At 40.1% G+C, this 18,768-nt stretch overlaps 1 protein-coding gene across 2 annotated transcripts in view; it reads right to left on the bottom strand.

The window, feature by feature from the left end:
* The window catches only part of CNTNAP5 (contactin associated protein family member 5), an 877,416-nt gene that overhangs the window by 316,077 nt on the left and 542,571 nt on the right, over positions 1–18,768 (bottom strand). For both annotated transcript variants that reach the window (XM_033860287.2, XM_019931771.3), the window contains exon 11: positions 8,969–9,075. In XM_033860287.2, coding sequence (XP_033716178.1) covers positions 8,969–9,075 — 107 coding nt within the window. The remainder of the gene's footprint in view (positions 1–8,968; positions 9,076–18,768) is intronic.

Raw genomic sequence — 18,768 nt, 5'->3', positions numbered from 1 at the left:
GAGGGAAGAGATATGGGAACGTATGTATATGTATAACTGATTCACTTTGTTATAAAGCAGAAACTAACACACCATTGTAAAGCAATTATACTCCAATAAAGATGTTAAAAAAAAAAAATAAATAGGTACAAGTCAAAAAACAAAAAATAGATAACCAACATGGACCTACTATACAGCACAGGGGCCCATACTCATTATCTTTTAATAATCTATAATGGTAAAAATATGAAAAAGAATATATATTTATATATAACTGAATCATTTTGCTGTACACCTGAAACTTACACATTGTAAATCAATTATACTTCAATAACAAATTAATTAATTAAAAAATAAATTTTTGAAAACCGTTGTCTTTCTTTCACTTATTGTGCTTTTCTCCAACTTCTTATGTAAACATCCAGCCATTCAACTATGACCAAACACAATGATGAAGTAACCTGGAGCACATTGCTTGGACATTTCTGTTTATAATCTATTCTCAGAACACTACTCTTCCACCTTTTACGTTACCATTTTTATTTCGTTCTTCCTTTTTCTTTCCTCACACTTCCTTCTTAGTTGTGTCTCAATCGTATCTCTTCTTGAGCCCCTTAAAATATTTTACTTGGCAGTTTCCACCCTTGGCCCACCATATCTGATTGACTTCAACTATTCAAAGGCTTCAGCAACTATACACCCAGTGATTACGATCTTTCCCCCGGGACCTGACTCTGGGATGTCCAGGTACTTCTGCATAGGTAACATATCTCCAGGCAAACATCATGCCCCAAACTGAACTGAAGATTTCATCTGCTAAGTCTTTGCCTCAGTCTGCATGTCTTCCATCTGTTCAAATGATAGCTGACATGGATCAGGGGCTTTGCATTTGCCAGGCACAAGGCTAAATACTTTATGGGAATTTTTTAATTTAATCCTCATGATATTTCCATTATGTGGCTGCTATTACTAGCCATGTATCACAAACGAGGACATTAAAGCACACAGCACTCACATAACTCACCCTCGGTTATACATCTTGTAAGTTGTAGAGCCTGGATTTAACTGTCAGGCCCAGAGCGACCTGGGGACTTAGTCCCTACATCCTTCATTCATGAAGTCTTCCAAGCTACAAAGCTACAAGCCATCCTTCTCTCTGCTGTATTCGATTTGTCTCCAAGTCTGTTTGATCCAATGTTAGATATGCCTTTCAAGTCAGGTCCCTTCTTTCTAGCTTGCTCTCTCATTATTTGCTGCTCACATAATTGCAAATAGCATCGTATCTCTCCCTTGCGCCCAACACATACCCAACTTGGACCCTTGCACCCAACATGAAGTTGTCTTCCAACTTCGGTGCACGTTCTACGACACAATCACAGTTAGAGTTCCAAAAAGAACTTACAAAATAAAAAAAACAAACAACGAAATATATATTAGCAAGTCAATTCTCAGCATTAGAACAAAACCAAGAAACTGTGGCTGGCTCGTAGGTGCTCAACAGACAAACAAGCTCCTTCTCAATGAATCACCCATCTTCTCTTCTGTCTGCAAATCCTGACTCTCCTTTCCTCCATTTCACCTTAGATTCCAGCTGTGCTAAGCAGCTCATAGCACTCCCTGCTGCACGACACTTCATGTGTCTCTGTCTTTTGTTCTTTCTCATCCTTCAAGCCTCTGCTCAAATGTCAATTATTGTGAAAACTTTCTCACCTCCCCCAGAAAGGGACAGTGCCCTTATCCCAGTAACTCCACATTACTGTGTGCTCCTATCTGATTTATCCATCTGTGTGTACAGCCAACAGCAATACCTATGATGTGTCAGGGATTAGACAAAAGGTTGGGGACACAGAGAATATTCAGACACCATCCTGTCCTTACAGATTCCCCATTTAATGGCACAATGAGTTATCATTTTCTGCGTAACTGTCTGTCTCACCAATTACACGATATGCCCTGGATGTCACCAGTTCTTTAGATATGGTTAGTACAAATGTAAGCAAGACACAGTTCCTCCCCTAAAGGAGTTTAGAGTCTCAGTGGGGGAGTTAACATGAATAAAGGTAATGATGACACCAAAGGTTAGTGTCATAAAATGAAGCAGGGTGTGGATTCAACAATTCATTCCTACTGTATAGCACAGGGAACTCTTCTCAATATTCTGTAACAACCTAATTGGGAAAAGAATTTGAAAAAGAACAGATACATCTACATGTATAACTGAATCGCTCTGTTGTACACCCAAAACTAACACAGCATTGTTAATCAACTGTACTCCAATATAAAATAAAAAGATAAAAAAATGCATTACTGTTTTTGTTTTTCTTCTTCTACTTTAGGTAGCTAGTTACAGCTTAGAACAGCTGCTGATGGCATTCAGGGTTAACCCTGGAGATGAATTTTCTTTAGATCTTGGTAGGAAACCCACAGAATAATATTAGGATATGAGTTGAACTGAGCAAAGAGATATGAGTCCTGCTTTTAAATAAACCTCTTATTACCAGAATCCCCTACCGTCTCTAACCTTTCATTTCAACCATGAAATATCATGCAGTGAGAGGACCATTTACCTACTGCTAAAATAGCTAAAGTGTTATCCCTCTATGATGGCTACCTTAGAGGCTGATTGTCAGACAACTTGATATGCTCCCAATCAATACCTGGCTATTCATTGCCCAATGGGGGAGGCACTATGTCAAGCTTGGGAGAGGAGGAAAGCAGACATCTTCTTGCCAAGCTGAAAAGTGAGCTGAAAGGCATTGTTAGGATGTCGGAGAGGCTACATGGTAAAAAGGGATTTGCAAAGGCTGAAAAACAGTGAAGAGACCCCGGAAAAGGGTCCATGTGAATGTGATCAGATATAGATACTGAGGAGATCAAGGATAGTCCCACTCATGAGGAGACATGTGGAAAATGAGGAGTAAGTACTTGGGTCCTTACCGAGTCCGCGCAAGGTAAGAGTCAGTCAGTTGCCTGGTTACTGACATCACATGTGCTTTCAAAAGGTACATACTTGTTGAATGATTAAATACAGTTCTGTAGAGATAATCTTATTCCTACTGCATAATTCACCTATAAAACCTTATTCTTCATCTGGAATTCATCATGAGGGTCCATAATAATTTCCATGTCAATATGCAAATCTGTTATGGGACTTCCCTGGTGGCACGGTGGTTAAGAATCCACCTGCCAATGCAGGGGACATGGGTTCGAGCCCTGGTCTGGGAAGATCCCACATGCCGCGGAGCAACTAAACCCGTGTGCCACAACTACTGAAGCCCGCACGCCTAGAGCCCATGCTCCACAACAAGAGAAGCCACAGGAATAAGAAGCCCGCACACCGCAAGGAAGAGTAGCTCCCGCTCACCGCAACTAGAGAAAGCCCGCACGCAGCAACGAAGACCCAACGCAGCCAAAAATAAATTAATTAATTAATTTTAAAAGTATGCAAATGTTTTAGTAAAAACATGTAAAATAGTTTTATAACATATAGTAAACAATTCTGGCTTAGAAGGTGAAACAAGATATCTCAAAAAATAGTGATCAGAGTATAAACTGTAGCAAGACTTTAGGAAAGCTAGTTGAAATGTGAATCAAGATCCTTAAAATGATTCATAATCTTTGACTCAAATATGCCATTCCTATGCCCAGTTCAAGAAAACAATGGAACATGTGGGGTTAAAATTTATTTAAGCACAAAGATGCCCACTGTGGTATTGGTTAGAATAATAAATATTTGGAAACAACACAGGGTTCCTCATCCCCCACCCAAAAAAAGATTAAAATGGTTGAATAAAAACAAGAAGCCATTAAATAGACTATTTATTATGCAGTCATTAAAGTCATATTTATAGATACTGCAATAAGGTGTGAAAAGCTTTGGTAATAAAGGGAAGTGAGCTCAGATTTCCCCTAGGGGAAAGTGCTTTATGGGAATACCACTTGGGCTTCAGGAATGAATGAAAAGAGCTATTTTCCCTTTCTTGAGTCAGGCAAACATCTGCATTGTCCCAAATCACAGCATATATATTCTACCATCACACCTTGGCTCTCGGCAACCTCTGTTTTCGATAGGCTTCCCTCGCCTTTTTATCCATTTTAATTTGAGCTGTCTTTCAAGTGTTGACTCAACCTACTTCCTTCCAGGATGATTTCATGATTATTCTAGAACACAAAAACGTTCTCACCTCTCAGTCTTCTAGAACTGCATTTTCTATCTGGTATCACAATATCCTACTGGGTCTCAAGCAGTATGAAAGACGTCATGAATGTCCCATCACTAAGTTCATATACACAGTTTTGCAAAATGTCTTCGTTATTTGAGAAAGGAAATAAGATATGGGGCTTATTTTGCATCACAGGCAGATTCCCTCTATTTAAATCCCAGCTCCTTCATTTGCTACATATGTTACCTTGAGGAGGATACGTAACCTTCTGGGCTTCAGTGTGCTCATCTATAAAATGGGGAGAATAATAATACCCACCTCACTTTATCATTATGTTGTAGACTAATCTATGATTAAGCTCCCATAACAAAACCTCTTCCTTTTAATCTTAACTTGGATTCATAATATACCATGGCCAAGATATACCTTGAGTAATCAGTAGTTTGTCTTCAATTACACAACCTTCTAAACGTGCACATTTTAGAAAACCAATAACCAGCTCTAGTGATCAGAAGGCTCTGATCACTGGGTGGGTCGCCAGGACTTAATCTGGGCTGACAACATTATTTTACCTTCAGTTTTCCCTCTGGCAAATAGGTTACAACTTAGGGGAGAAAGTTGCTGACCGAAGCAACTTACAGACATAATGTTTAGTGTCAGTTCATGGGATAAGTGATGGTCTCATATTTCCTTCTTCTGTGGGGAAGCTGCCACAGATTGGAGAGGAATTGCCCACATAATCATCATATCTTGTTAAGCAGGAGGCTTTGAACCAAGTGTATTTGAAAAGTAACATAACTTGTGCACCCAAGTAACATAACTTGTGTACCCAAGTTCTTTATATGTCATCAGGTAAGGAGGAAAGAAAATTGAAATGCAATGATGACATATCTACTTTATTATTATTTTGTGTGTGTGTGTGTGGTACGCGGGCCTCTCACTGTTGTGGCCTCTCCCGTTGCGGAGCACAGGCTCCGAACACGCAGGCTCAGCGGCCATGGCTCACGGGCCCAGCCGCTCCGCGGCACGTGGGATCCTCCCGGACCGGGGCACAAACCCGCGTCCCCCACATCAGCAGGCAGACTCTCAACCACTGTGCCACCAGGGAAGCCCAGACATACCTATTTTTAACAGCAACCTACCATGTTTAAGGACTTTGGGAATTCCCATTGTACCCTTCCTTAGAGTTCGTCATACCTTCCTCCTCAGCCAGACCCCTCTCTTATCCACAAAGTGAGATAGAAAGAAGCAAATCATATCTGTCGTTAGTCCTATCGGTTCACATTTACTAAGATGCACCGAGAATGAAAAAAAACAAACTAATCCTAAAGAGCACAAAAAGACCAAAGACCAGTAGTCAAGAAATTACGAGTTTTAAGCATCATTATAAATGTCTTACAAATCTAAAGGTCTTGCATTGACTCTTCTGATTGTGCCTGACTGTTTCAAGGAATTACAGCCCAACACACCAAGGGCATCACCATTTCCACCCTAGCATGTTTGCGAACTTGCTTGTTTTGCTTTTACCTGAGGGGATCCTCCGTTCTGTTTTCTGTATTTTAGCAGCTCTCATTTCTGATGCCCTACATTCGGGACACAGATTTTCTGAAGGCAGGAAAGCATGACTTGATTTACTCAATTTACACATGTGACGCAAAACAGTGTCCCTCACCCAGTTGGGGGGAGGAAGAGGGATTAGTTAAAGGGAGACAAATTTTTGAATTGCATAGGCATCCAAACCTCACAGCCACCCAAGCACCTCCGATCTGTCCTGGCTGGGTGCCCAGAAGGGAAGGAGGGGTTTAATAGTGTTGCAGCCCATGGTATAAACCCTGAGTAATGTCACAGAAAGGGGGATAAAAAGAGAATGAGGTTTTTAAGGCTTGGTATGTTAAGTTTCCTGCTCATCAACTTTGACAGTGTTCCTTTAAAAATCAGCACCTCACATCCATCGACTTTTAAGTTCATGCTTTTTTTATAGAGTTGGAAATCTTCTATTTTTAGCATGATGGATGGATAAATTTAAAGGAGGAGAGCATCCATAGAGATGAAATTCTCAAAATATTATTAAATTACTTTAGGAGACAGTGAACAGAATAAGATTTACAAACCATAGGAATGTTATCATATGATTTGGCCAGTATTTGGATAGTTCTGACTTAAATCTTCAAGTTTCTCTCATCTCACTATTAAACTGATGGCCACTCTGGTTGCCTCTGAGCTTCTTACAAGAGCATTGTCCATACAATCTGGACAGTCCTGTATGTGTCCTACAATGTATCTGTCCAAGTATATGTTGTTCTTGGCTGTTTAGGGATAATAGTTCTGGAACCGGACTCAACATTTATAGATTGGGGGGGCTTCCCTGGTGGTGCAGTGGTTAAGAATCTGCCTGCCAATTCAGGGGACACAGGTTTGGGCCCTGGTCCGGGAAGATTCCACATGCCGCAGAGCAACTAAGCCTGTGTGCCACAACTACTGAGCCTGCATGACACAACTACTGAAGCCCACGTGCCTAGAGCCTGTGCTCCACAGCAGGAGAAGCCACTGCAGTGAGAAGCCCGTGCACTGCAATGAAGAGTAGCCCCAGCTTGCTGCAACGAGAGAAAGCCCACATGCAGCAACGAAGACCCAACATGGTCAAAAATTAATTAATTATTTTTTTAAAAAAATTATAGATTGGTATTCATTGAGAATCTTAAATAAAAACTTGTAATTTTAGCCCTAAAATGGTCCACAAGATTTTGTTAGTTTTCCTTTACAGGATCTGTGCAAAAACAAGCTCTAGCGTGTTAAAATTTTGTCCTTGTTCAAGTATAAGAGTTTGCTAAAAATTAAATCTAATCTCTCTCAGTCTGTTGTTCACTGTTCCAAATCTCTAAATAGAAAATTTTAAGTAAGTTATATCATTATAAAGCCAGGCAGTGTTTTTCACTTCTACAGGCAGCTAACAGTAATAATGTCATCTCATCATGGCCAATGGGCTATTTCTTCTCTGATTTGCTTGGCCTCCTCTGTGGTCACCATTGGTGAATGTTACATTACAAGGCATAGAAGAGGCCACAGAATGGTTGAGAGGTCTGCAGGGATGAGAGCATCAGCACTGTTCATCCTGGATCAGAGTCTGATTCTAGCCCAGCTTGCATCTACCGTTCCCTTTCTGCATTCTGAGTGCCATGCCAGGAACAGCAAGGACTTAAGGAAAACAGGTGAGATCTGGTCCTGAGTGATAGTCTCCTTGAAGTCCTCAGAATAGGTCCAGCCTTGGCTTGGCTCTTACATTATTCTAGAAGGCCCTTCTCCCACTCCTCTACCTTCTAAGTCAATTTTGAAGTTCACATTTTCTGTGAAATCTCCTACAACTATAGCCAGCACCTTCCAATTACATCTTTGTCAGTTAAACTTACAGTTCATTTCACACAGTTTGACATACAATTCTCCAAACAGCAAACCTTCTCTATTTTGTCATGTGTTTTTTTTTGTTTGGTGACCCTGACAGGACTATCGAATTATGGAAATCGTGGCACTGCTGTTCTTCCTTTACTTTTTCCTCCTCTCCCCTTATTCTCTGTGTGCTCCGGGTTCCTCACTTCCTGCTTCCTTTCTTACCATTTACTGTCAGAACTCTCCCGCCATGTGAAACTACTTACAGTTTCAGTTTCCTGTTTTCTTTTCCTTGTCTGCCACATTCCTATCACGAGATCAGCTCAAACCTTCTATCTGAAGCCTCCCCAACATGGACACACAGACATTGTCAGTACTTATCACCAATATGCTGGTTCTGTTGTCTCAGATACCATGGTAAGATGGCACTTCCTACCCCCTTGAAGTTAGGTGCTCATGGGACTTTATTTGGCCAATGATTCCATGAGTGGAAGTAACATTTGCCACTTCCAGGTAGAAGCGTCCACGTAGAAACTTCCAGGTAGAAGCTTTTAAAACCACATGTTTCCTTGTGCATCCCTCTCCCTGACAGGGCAACATTCCAGATGATGGAGTCTCTGTCAGCTTCCCAGAATAAGAACACCTTTGGAAGAGGGTCCCCTGCAGACCTGTGATATGCAGGTAACACAGGCATGACTCAACTGCTCATTACTTACGCCACCGAGATGCAGGTTGTTTATTGCACAGCCTAACTTAGCCCATCTAGAAAATGCAGTTGACTTCAGAGCTCTTCTCTGTGTGCCTACAGCACCTTGTCTTTCCTCTACCTCAACACTTATCCTATTTCCTGTCTGTCTTCCTGGTAGACCTTGAGCTTCATGATGATATGGCTTTGTATTTGTGCATCCTCTATGCTCACCACAGTGTTTGGCATAGAGTATGCTCTCAAGAAACACACGTTGGGGACTTCCCCGGTGGCGCAGTGGTTAAGAATCTGCCTGCCAATGCAGGGGACATGGGTTCAATCCCTGGTCCAGGAAGATCCCACATGGCGTGGAGCAACTAAGGCTATGTGCCACAACTACTGAGCCTGCTGGTGAGCCGCAACTACTGAGCCCAAGAGCCACAACTATTGAGCCCGCATTTTGCAACTACTGAAGCTTGCACGCCTAGAGCCCATGCTCTGCAACAAGAGAAGTCACTGCAGTGAGAAGCCCCCGCACCACAACAAAGAGAAGCCCACACTCACAGCAACTAGAGGAAGCCCGTGCACATCAGTGAAGACTGAACGCAGCCAAAAATTAAAAAAAAAAAAAAAAAAGAAACACACACTGAAGGAATGAATAAAACGTGCCCACCCCATGTTGAATATATCCTGACATTATCCCTGATATTCGTGGATTTTTGCCCATTCTACTGTGGGTAGGCATGAGTCTACTCACAGTTATGGCAGGTGGCGCCCACGTAACCTGTGTCACTGCAGTTACAGTAGAAGGTCACCCAGGACTGGAAGCAGCTTCCTCCATGTTCACAGTAGTTTGGCAAACACCTTGAGAGATGGAGCAAAATCAAACAAAATAAACCAAATCAGTTGAAATAAGGGGAAAAACAAAAACGTCTTATATCCAACTACATGAATTAATGGTAGAAATCGGTCTGCTCTACTCCCATTCCTGAGTGAGACTTGAATACGTGAACATAAGACAATGGTTTCACCACAAGAGGTGGGTCCACCTGGTACTACTGGGCAAAGAAAGGCTCAGGGCTGATTTAGGCAATTAAATAAAGCATTTCAACACTGGGGCACATGTTCATTGACTTAAAGTTAATTTGAAGTGGTCAGAATTTATAAGGTTTTTCACTTACTGTAGAACAAAATAGACAAAGATGTAATTTTGCATTTTGAAAAGGTTTTGCATTTTTAAAGGAAAGGGAAAAGGGGCAAATAATTGAGGTCATAATCCTCCTGCTTCTCTTTTGGGTGACGGCCAGGAATCTATTTTAAACTCCCCATGAATTTGAAAAGATGGTATCTGTTCAGTTAACATACTAGGAAATTCTATAATTATTAACAGCCAATAACACCCTTAAAATGAAGCCTTTACTACTTATAATGAAAACAGTATGACTATTCTGAAAAGTATTTTCACCATACACTTTAAAAACTCTCTGAAACATTCATATAAGTTAACCCAGAAATCACCCTTAGATGGCTCTATCTTTAGGATGTATTCCAAAACATAAAACTATGTGTGCTAATTATCCTTATTCACAATGATGCCGTGATGAATCCATGTAAGTTTCCAACATGAGAAGATTTCTTAGGAAAGTTGTAGTACATAATATTAATGGGCTATCATAAAGCTACTACAAATGATGTTAGCAAAAAGGATTAAAACAGACTGGGGGTCTTCCCTGGTGGCGCAGTGGTTGAGAGTCCACCTGCCGATGCAGGGGACACGGGTTCGTGCCCCGGTCTGGGAGGATCCCACATGCCGCCGATCGGCTGGGCCCGTGAGCCATGGCCGCTGAGCCTGCACGTTCAGAGCCTGTGCTCCGCAACGGGAGAGGACACAACAGTAAGAGGCCCGCTTACCGCAAAAAAAAAAAAAAAAATACACTGGGACTGGATTAAGTGAAAATTCAAGATATGAAGTATAACAAGGACAAACGTTAAGTGTCACTTGGGCTAAGGGGAGTGAAGGCAACATTCATTTCTTCTCGACAAAGATCACAGACTTCAGGGTTATATATATCTGAGCACAAATCCCAGCTCAGCAATTTACTACACGGTGTCTTTAGGTAATTCTCTTCATCTCTTACATACATGATTTAAAATCTCTACACTCCGGGTACTGTTCTCCTAAAAAATAACCAGGCAAGTGCTCAATATGTATAACAAATAGGATTAAGAGTAAAAGCAATTCTAAACACTGAAATTTTTGAAAACAATCTTTACGGGAAGAGTAAAATCTCATGAATTTCAACAGGGATGGGGAATAAACAGTGAAATCACAGAAGTGGTATAATACAACACAAGGGTTCATTGTGCAGCCTCCAAAAATGTGAGGCAAGGAAAAGGAAGATGATTTACCCTAAGTGTCCTACATAGGTAGGAAACCCTCCAGCAATGATTGTTTCAAAGCCCAGAAACTAATATTCCTGAATATGTCCAGACATATTATTAGAAATTTTCTGCTCAGCACAGCAAACACACTATTGTGCTGACAGGGCTTCTGTTTGGGAAAAACCTTTTGATAACTCCATGGTGTCCAGCTAAGGCTTAAAAACACAGAAAAAAGCGGGGGGGGGGGGGAAGGGACTCAGCAATTTTGCTCTGGAACATGACCACAAAATCCAACCAATCAATAAATAAACCAAAACATGAGCCCTTCCCTACTGCAAATTCTACCCTTCCTCTGGATTCCCCCACCCAGCTTGGTGGAAAAGAAACAGGCTTGTTACTCAGATAAACCACAGGTTTCTGGCCCCCCACCCCCGACACCAGTAACATTGTGCTGTGGGGAAGTTAGATAAACTTGAAGCATAAGTGTCCTCACGAGCAAACTCCAAGCAAGAACCTCTGCCTCTGGGTGTGCCCTGATAGAGAGCCTGTGAAGGCCCACCCTCCTCCACACCTTTTCTTCTTTCGCATCCAGAACTGCTTGTTCCTGAATACTGCTTCTCCTGCAGTGTACTTTTCTCAAGATCTTTCCCCTCTGAACCTCTCAAATTCTTACATGTCATGTCTATGGCTGCTCTCTCCCACCTCATCCCACTCCCCTCCCCCAATCTCACACACACACACACACACACACACACACACACACACACACACACACACACACACACGAGTCAGATTCCATGATTGACAAACAATGGTATTACTGTTCCCGTCCCTCCACCAAGAAAAAGTTAATTGCTTTAAAGATGGAAAGCTGAGCACAGCCAGGTCAGTAGGTAGTTATCCTCTAGTTCTTTTGGTTTTGGCACCAAGAAAGTTCAGATCAGCCCCTTTTTGGATGGCTGAAGCTATAAGATAAAAACTCAGAAGTTGTCATTGGCCATGTTTTCAGCCATGAGAAGAACGCTTATCTGCAGTGAAAAAGAGAGAGAAAAAAATGCTGAGGTCCAGAATGCAGCAGAAAAGACAGATGGAGAGAATCCTGACAATATTTGTATGGCGGGTCTCTGCTGTTTCCAAGATTAGGTTGCATCCCTGAACTTTCTGAGGGCTGGTTGTTTTAATCTAGCTTAGATTCTGTGAGACAACCCAAGCTCTTTCTGGGAAAACCCCCTATGTATTCAGGCTAGCTTGAGTTGGGATTCTCTTATTTCCAACTAACAATCTTAACTTTTTGTAAGTCAGCATCCTATAAATACAAACAGCAATAGAAACACATTTTTCCTTACAATTTTACACTTTAAAGTATTTTTAAAACTCAATATTGCCAAGCTAAGTGGGGCATGTAGGGGGAGGGATCTTGTGGAAAAGTATAAGAACTAGCTGGGTACTTTGAACATACTTAAAAAGCCTCGCACAGACCTTGTATTACAGTGTTACTAAGCTCAATTTACCAACGAATATGTAGGCTAGAAATTCATTTGTTTATGGTCACTCAAAAAAAATGATGTATTTCTGAGAGGGAAAAAGAGTACCTGGGGAAAGAAAAGCATCTAATATTCCTAGAATGAGAAAAAATTGAATGAATACTTACAGGGCTGCCTTTGAGCTTGGTTCATTTTGGTTCAATGCACACTGTGATTAGAAAAACTCATTTGTAAAGTAGACACTCAAAATAAAAGATGTATAACCCCAACTGGCTTATTTAAAAAGGGCAGTTTTAGGAGTATAATTTCCGTGTTCTTTAATCAGTTCATTTTAACTGGTGTTTTGTTTCTTTTTCTCTCTACTTGGTATACACTGAGCACTTGAGACATGAATGCAGAAAGAGGCCAGTGTGGAACTACGCAAGTGAATAGAACTCATTAAGTGTGAGGACAGTGACAATCTTAGGTGTAAGGCACTGAATTCAATTTGCTACGAGATAATCATGCTGAACAACTACCTTCTAAAATCCTAATGATATTTCATATATAGCTGAATCAGATGTGCCTTCTTGTGGTGTATGACGTTTAATAAACAGAGCTTTCAGCAGAAACACAACTGTTGATGTCATACTCTTCAGAAGCCCAAAGAAGCATTATGATGTGTGCCAGCAAGGACTTGGAGAGCAGGGCACACGCATCAGAACCTGTTTGCGTCTCTCTAAAAGTAGGATGTGCATAATTTGAAGGGAGATGAACGAAAGAGTTGAAGAAAAGGCAGAAAAGAATTAGGAATGGAAGGAGAAAAGAAAAAAATATAACAGGGACAAAAGCGTTATACGAGTTTTATATGAGAAAGTATAATTTTCCCCGAAATCAAAACTTCTTCCAAAAGAAAAGGCTCATTGCTAGTTGGAGCTGTAGACCACCCACGTAAGAGATGAAGTGGGCGGAAGAGTTGTCCAGAGTGGCCCATGGACCTCATTAATGGTCCCGTTCAGCCTTCCGTGGCATATGGTTCTGGCTCACAGTTGTTTGGTGGTGTGCTTTCTTGTTCGCAGGGAGATATGAAGGAAAAGAAAATGCTTCTCCTTAAAGATGCACAGCAAGGGAGACAGTTAGATAAGCTTCTTCAAAGAAGAGAGTGTTTTACAGAATACTGAGAGACTGACCTACTCCAAAGACTAGAGTCCAGTTTCAAGCATCTTGGCAAGCATATTTTCTGCCAAATACACTTCGCGCCCCCGGGCATTAGGAAGAACAAAGGGACCCCTGCCGTTTTCCTTGAGAAAGATCAGAGTGGTTCTTTCCCTAACTCAGCTTTCACTGAGGCCAAGCACAAGTTTCCAGCTGGAGCAGACCAACCCTGGGAAAAGCATTAAGAAAGCAGGGGGAATCAACATAGTTTTGGAAAATATAGTCAGTATGTTTATAATTTAGAAAGTTTCAAAGAATCAATATGAATTTTCGGCTTCTCTTAAACGAAGATCAGATTACTGAAAACAGTCATTGCAAATCTCCTGATTTTCCATGTCAGTGACTTCCAAATTTATATTTCAAGTTCAGTCTTCTCTCCTGAATTCCAGACCCATAAATCCAGCTGCCTGCTTCAAAGTTCCACTTGGGTGTCAGATGTTTCAAACTGCATGTCCAAACCTGACTTTCTGATCTCATACTTCGCCTCCTGCCCCCCAAGTTCTCTACTCACATCCTTCACTATCAGAGGAGAGCAACTCCATACTTACCATTCTCCAGACCCCAACACTTGCAAGTCCCCCCCACTTCCCTCACAGCCCTCATCTGAGGGACGAGTACATGTCTCTGGCTCTGCTTTTAGAATCTGTTCTGCATCTGACCACTTCTCATCACCTCCTGTTACCACTCTGGTCTGAGTCACCAGCATCTCTTGCCTGAACAACTGTGATCATCAGCCAACTGGTCTACCAGCCTCCATCTCCAATCCCTTCAGTATGTCCCCAACACAAAAGCAAGAGAGATGCTATTAACATCTAAGGCAGATTGAAACCCTTCAAGGGCTTTCTGTTTTAATCAAGGTAAAAGCAACATCTTTAAACTACCTACCAGCTCCTGCTGATCTGTACTCCCATCACTTCTCCAAATTCATCCCTACTCTTCTCCCTTTTCTACATCTCCCCCAGACATGCTGAACTCCTTGTTGTCCTTAAAGCACACCAGGGATGCTGCTTTGTCAGGGTCTTTGCACTGAAGTTCTCTTTGCCCAGGATGCTCTCCCCCACATGTCTACATGGCCCACTCCTCACCTCCTTCTTGTCTCTGATAAAATGGTGTTGTCAAGGAAGCCTGCCACAATCATGCTACTTAAAGTTGCATGATCCTGCAATCCCACTCCTGGACATTTATCTGGAGAAAACTATAATTTGAAAAGGTACATACACTACTATTCACTGCAAAAAAAAAAAAAAAAACAGATTCATTGCATAGCCAAGACATGGAAGCAACCTAAATGTTCATCAACAGATGAATGGATAAAGAAGATGTGGTATATAGACACAATGGAATATTACTCAGACATAAAAAATAATAAAATAATGCCATTTGCAGCAACAAAGATGGACCTGGAGATTATCATACTAAGTGAAATAAGCCAGACAGAGAAAGACAAATATCATATGATATCACTTATATGTGGGAATATTTCAAAAAATAATACAAATGAACCTACATACAAAACAGAAATAGACCCAGAGACATAGAACACAAGCTTATGGTTACCAAAGGAGAAAGTGGAGAGGAGCAATAAATTGGGAGTTTGGAATTAACAGATACACGCTCTTATATATAAAATAGATAACCAACAAGGACCCACTGTATAGCACAGGGAACTATACTCAATATTTTGTAATATCTTATAAGGGAAAAGAATCTGAAAAAGAATATATATATATATATACACACATATGAGTGTGTATGTGTATAGATAGATAGATAGATAGATGATAGATAGATAGATATCTGAGTCACTTTGCTGTACACCTGAAACTAACACAGCATTGTAAATCAACTATACTTAAATTAAAAGAAAATTATAAAGTAAAATTGCAATTCTCCTTCACTCAGCACCTCCAATCCCCTTTCCCAGCCTCCCTTACTTTTTCATCCTTAGCACTTCCTGTCTTCTAACACAATATACACTCTGCTTATTCATTAAGTTTATGATTTGTTACCTGTCTTCCCACAAAGGAATGTAATCTCCATAAGGGCATAAGTTGTTTTCTATTTTGTTCACTGAGTATGCAACGTAGTAAACAGAGTGGGCACTCAATAAGTGGCTGTTGATTGCATAAATAAATAAACTTCGTATGTCTGGGGTGCAATAGCCAGCCAAAGCTGTCCTCATTTAGCTAAGCCTCTTCAGCTAACCACAGCCTATCATCTCACCTTTACTATTACCTGCCTGACACTGAGCAGCACAATAAGAGCTGAGTGGGGTAGAGGGGAGACAAAGAGCTTCACCTTTTCTTAAGTGAAGAAATCTGAGACACGTAAAGGGAGCCTTCTGTGCAACCACAGGCAAGAAGCAATTTAGAGAGAGGAGACAGAAACCCAGGTGCAGGAGGGAAGAAGTAAGATGGACACCAGGAATGCGATCCTCTTCAGTGGCCTTTAAGGCTATGAGTAAATGATGCAATTTCTTTTCATTACTTGTAAGTACAATCTCTGAAGCACTTACAGAGATAATTTTCTACAAATTGGAGATGGTTTTGAAATGATGCAACTTCGTGCTCCTTTGAAGACATGTTTAAGCATTCCTGATAAGTCTGTGCACAATTTTTGATAAGTTTTAATGAGATAAAAAGTCTGTTTGGGAAATTCAATTTATCCATCTAGCTCTTGTTACCTTTAACCAGATGTTAAAGAGTGCAATGATCTTTAACCAGCCTTGTGACTAACCTAATCACATTCAACCAAACATTCATGGTTAGTCTCCTACAAAATATCTCCACCAAGATTGGGGCGTTGTGGATTTGGCTTTCTTGAAGTCTTTCCCTTTGAAAGGAAACTTCAACATGTGCTCATGATCACATCTGAGATGTAGCTTTAATGTATTATTTTCTGTTTTATAGATGAAGATAAGTAAGACAAGATGAGTGTAAATAACTTGTCCGTGTATGAAGTGATGGAGCCACGCCTCCTGTCACTGAAGCCTGTGCTCTCAAGCACTGTGCAGTCTTTCCACCACCAAATGTCCTTAAAGTGAACTCCAAGCATGCATCTTAGAGCATAACTTCTGCTAAGGGTGAGAGGGAGGGGGGGCTTCGCACAGTTTCCCGCTGATTTCAGAAACTCATTAGCAAACTTGGAGCTGTCAGTTTAGAGTTCTTAAAATATATTTTTGGTGGGAGAAGAGGTCTTGATGGCCATGACAAATGGGTTAATTGGGAATAAATAAATCCACAGGAGAGAATCAAGTATATATTTATTATATAATTAGCATAATGATATGCTATATCATATATATATCATATCATCATATATCATATATATATATATGATATATAATTTACTCTATAAATCTCATGCAGTGGTGAAGGGTGGGGAAAGATTCTATTTCAACCACTTTTTGTTACTAATTTGTGAAATCTTTAAATAAGTAGTAAGGAAGATGACCCCTGTCCCTGCTCTGCTCTTGTTTTTATTTTAATTTTTTCAGATAACAAAGACTTTTTTCTGTATTTGCTAAGTCTATCTGAGTTAATGAGATTGTTTCTAGACTCTGCCTGCTTTGGGTGGAAGGGCCTTATAAGTTATTAATGCAAGCCAGACACAGCCTTTTAGCCTGTTCAAAAATTCAAAACTTTAACCTATTATTTAACATAAACTTAAGAATTATCTAATCTTACAAATATAGAAAAATGCAGAGACTCATCACGGTCTTAAGCAAAATGGAAAATGCATTCAGGAATACATTTGTCTTTGAATACAAGGATACAGACTTCATGGCCAGCCCACTATCAATGGTGTGGAGCACTTGACTGAGCATAGGGGCCAGAGTGGTCCAGGAGCACCACCAGCAAGGATAACGTCTGCATGTTCATCTCTTTGCATAAGTGCCTATTTAAGGCATAAAATTTCTAATCCCCAAAATTTGTAAATTCAGTATCAACAGCTTAAGATAATCAAAGCCTTAGTATTAATGTTTTTGGGTGAAGAAGGAATATGGTACTGAAAGAAAAAAGAAAAAGGTCCCAAAGGTGATCTTGTCCAGAAACTTCCATATCATGCATCTTTCTGGGAAGAAACTAGCATTCTTGACTTTGAAAAAATTCTTTAAGCATATTTATAGTGAATTTTAATAAGATTAAGAGCAATGTCAGTAGATTGTAACCCTTAAGAGGAAGCTTACTTAGGACCTTAAATAGTCTTGCATCAAGTCACGAAGTTTAATAATCATTAATTGACTACTTTTGTTATGTCTAACAAGGAATATCTAATTTTTCCTTTTTCATAAAGTAGGACCTGCCAAGAGTTGGAGCTTTCAATTGGCCTGAGATAGGTTTTTTTTTCCTCTTGTAGCAAGATTCTATTAAAACCTTGAAAAGATTTTCTTAATAATTATTTGATATTTGTAATTTTTAAGGGAACTTGGCCTATTTAAGTATGAGCCTTGTAAACTCCAATTTAAAAAGTGTAATATAACTGATTTAGACCTAAACATCTTCCTTATTAGAACATCTCAAATAAATTAACTTCACCAAAGTTAAATGTTCATGTTTCTGAATATTTAACTTTGATAAATATTTGGTATTCTGTTTTTTAATGTCATAAATTAAACTACTTGGAGAGTAAATAAACCATATTATAAATTGGGTCATTTGTAGAGATGTGGATGGATCTAGAGACTGTCATACAGAGTGAAGTAAGTCAGAAAGAGAAAAACAAATATCGTATATTAACACATATATGTGGAATCTAGAAAAATGGTACAGATGAACCAGTTTGCAAGGCAGGAATAGAGACACAGATGTAGAGAACAAACGTATGGACACTGAGGGAGGAAAGTGGCGGGGGGCACTGGTGGTGGGATGAATTGGGAGATTGGGATTGACATATATACACTAATATGTATAAAATAGATAACTAATAAGAACCTGCTGTATAAAAAATAAATAAAATAAAATTCAAAAAAAACGTAGTTTACAATATTTGAAGGCATTTAAATAATCAAATCCATAAATGGCATTAAGCATTATTCAAAGTCTTTGCGATTTGATTGCTGGTACTTGCTAGACTTATATGTAGAATACAATTTTATAAGCTGAATTTTGAAAAAGCTTAAACAACAGGGTTTTGAATTTGTAATTCTGAGAAATTTAATCTAACTCTTTGAAACAAAAAATAAACTTGTGAACAATCTAACCTGTCTACAAAATTCATCCTTTGTGAACAGCACTAGACCTTGGGCGCCCCACTTTGCCCCCTGCTCTCCCATCAGGCTCTGCACAGTACCCAGAGCATCCCTGGGAGTGGCTTCCATTTGCTGAGTCTGAAGCACTGAATTCTGTCTCTGTTCCCCCCGCTTCTGTGGGTCTCTTTGTCACCTTAAAGGATACTTTTTGGTGAAAATAACAAATTTTAGTTTAATCTGCTAGCCAAAATTTCCTCCAAAATGCCCTAAACTCCCCTAAACAGTATTTAGGTGAATCTTTTTCCT

Source organism: Tursiops truncatus, chromosome 7 (assembly GCF_011762595.2).
Source record: "Tursiops truncatus isolate mTurTru1 chromosome 7, mTurTru1.mat.Y, whole genome shotgun sequence".
NCBI lineage: Eukaryota > Metazoa > Chordata > Mammalia > Artiodactyla > Delphinidae > Tursiops > Tursiops truncatus.
Note: the sequence above shows the minus strand (reverse complement) of the source record. Positions and strands in the feature narration are given on the sequence as shown.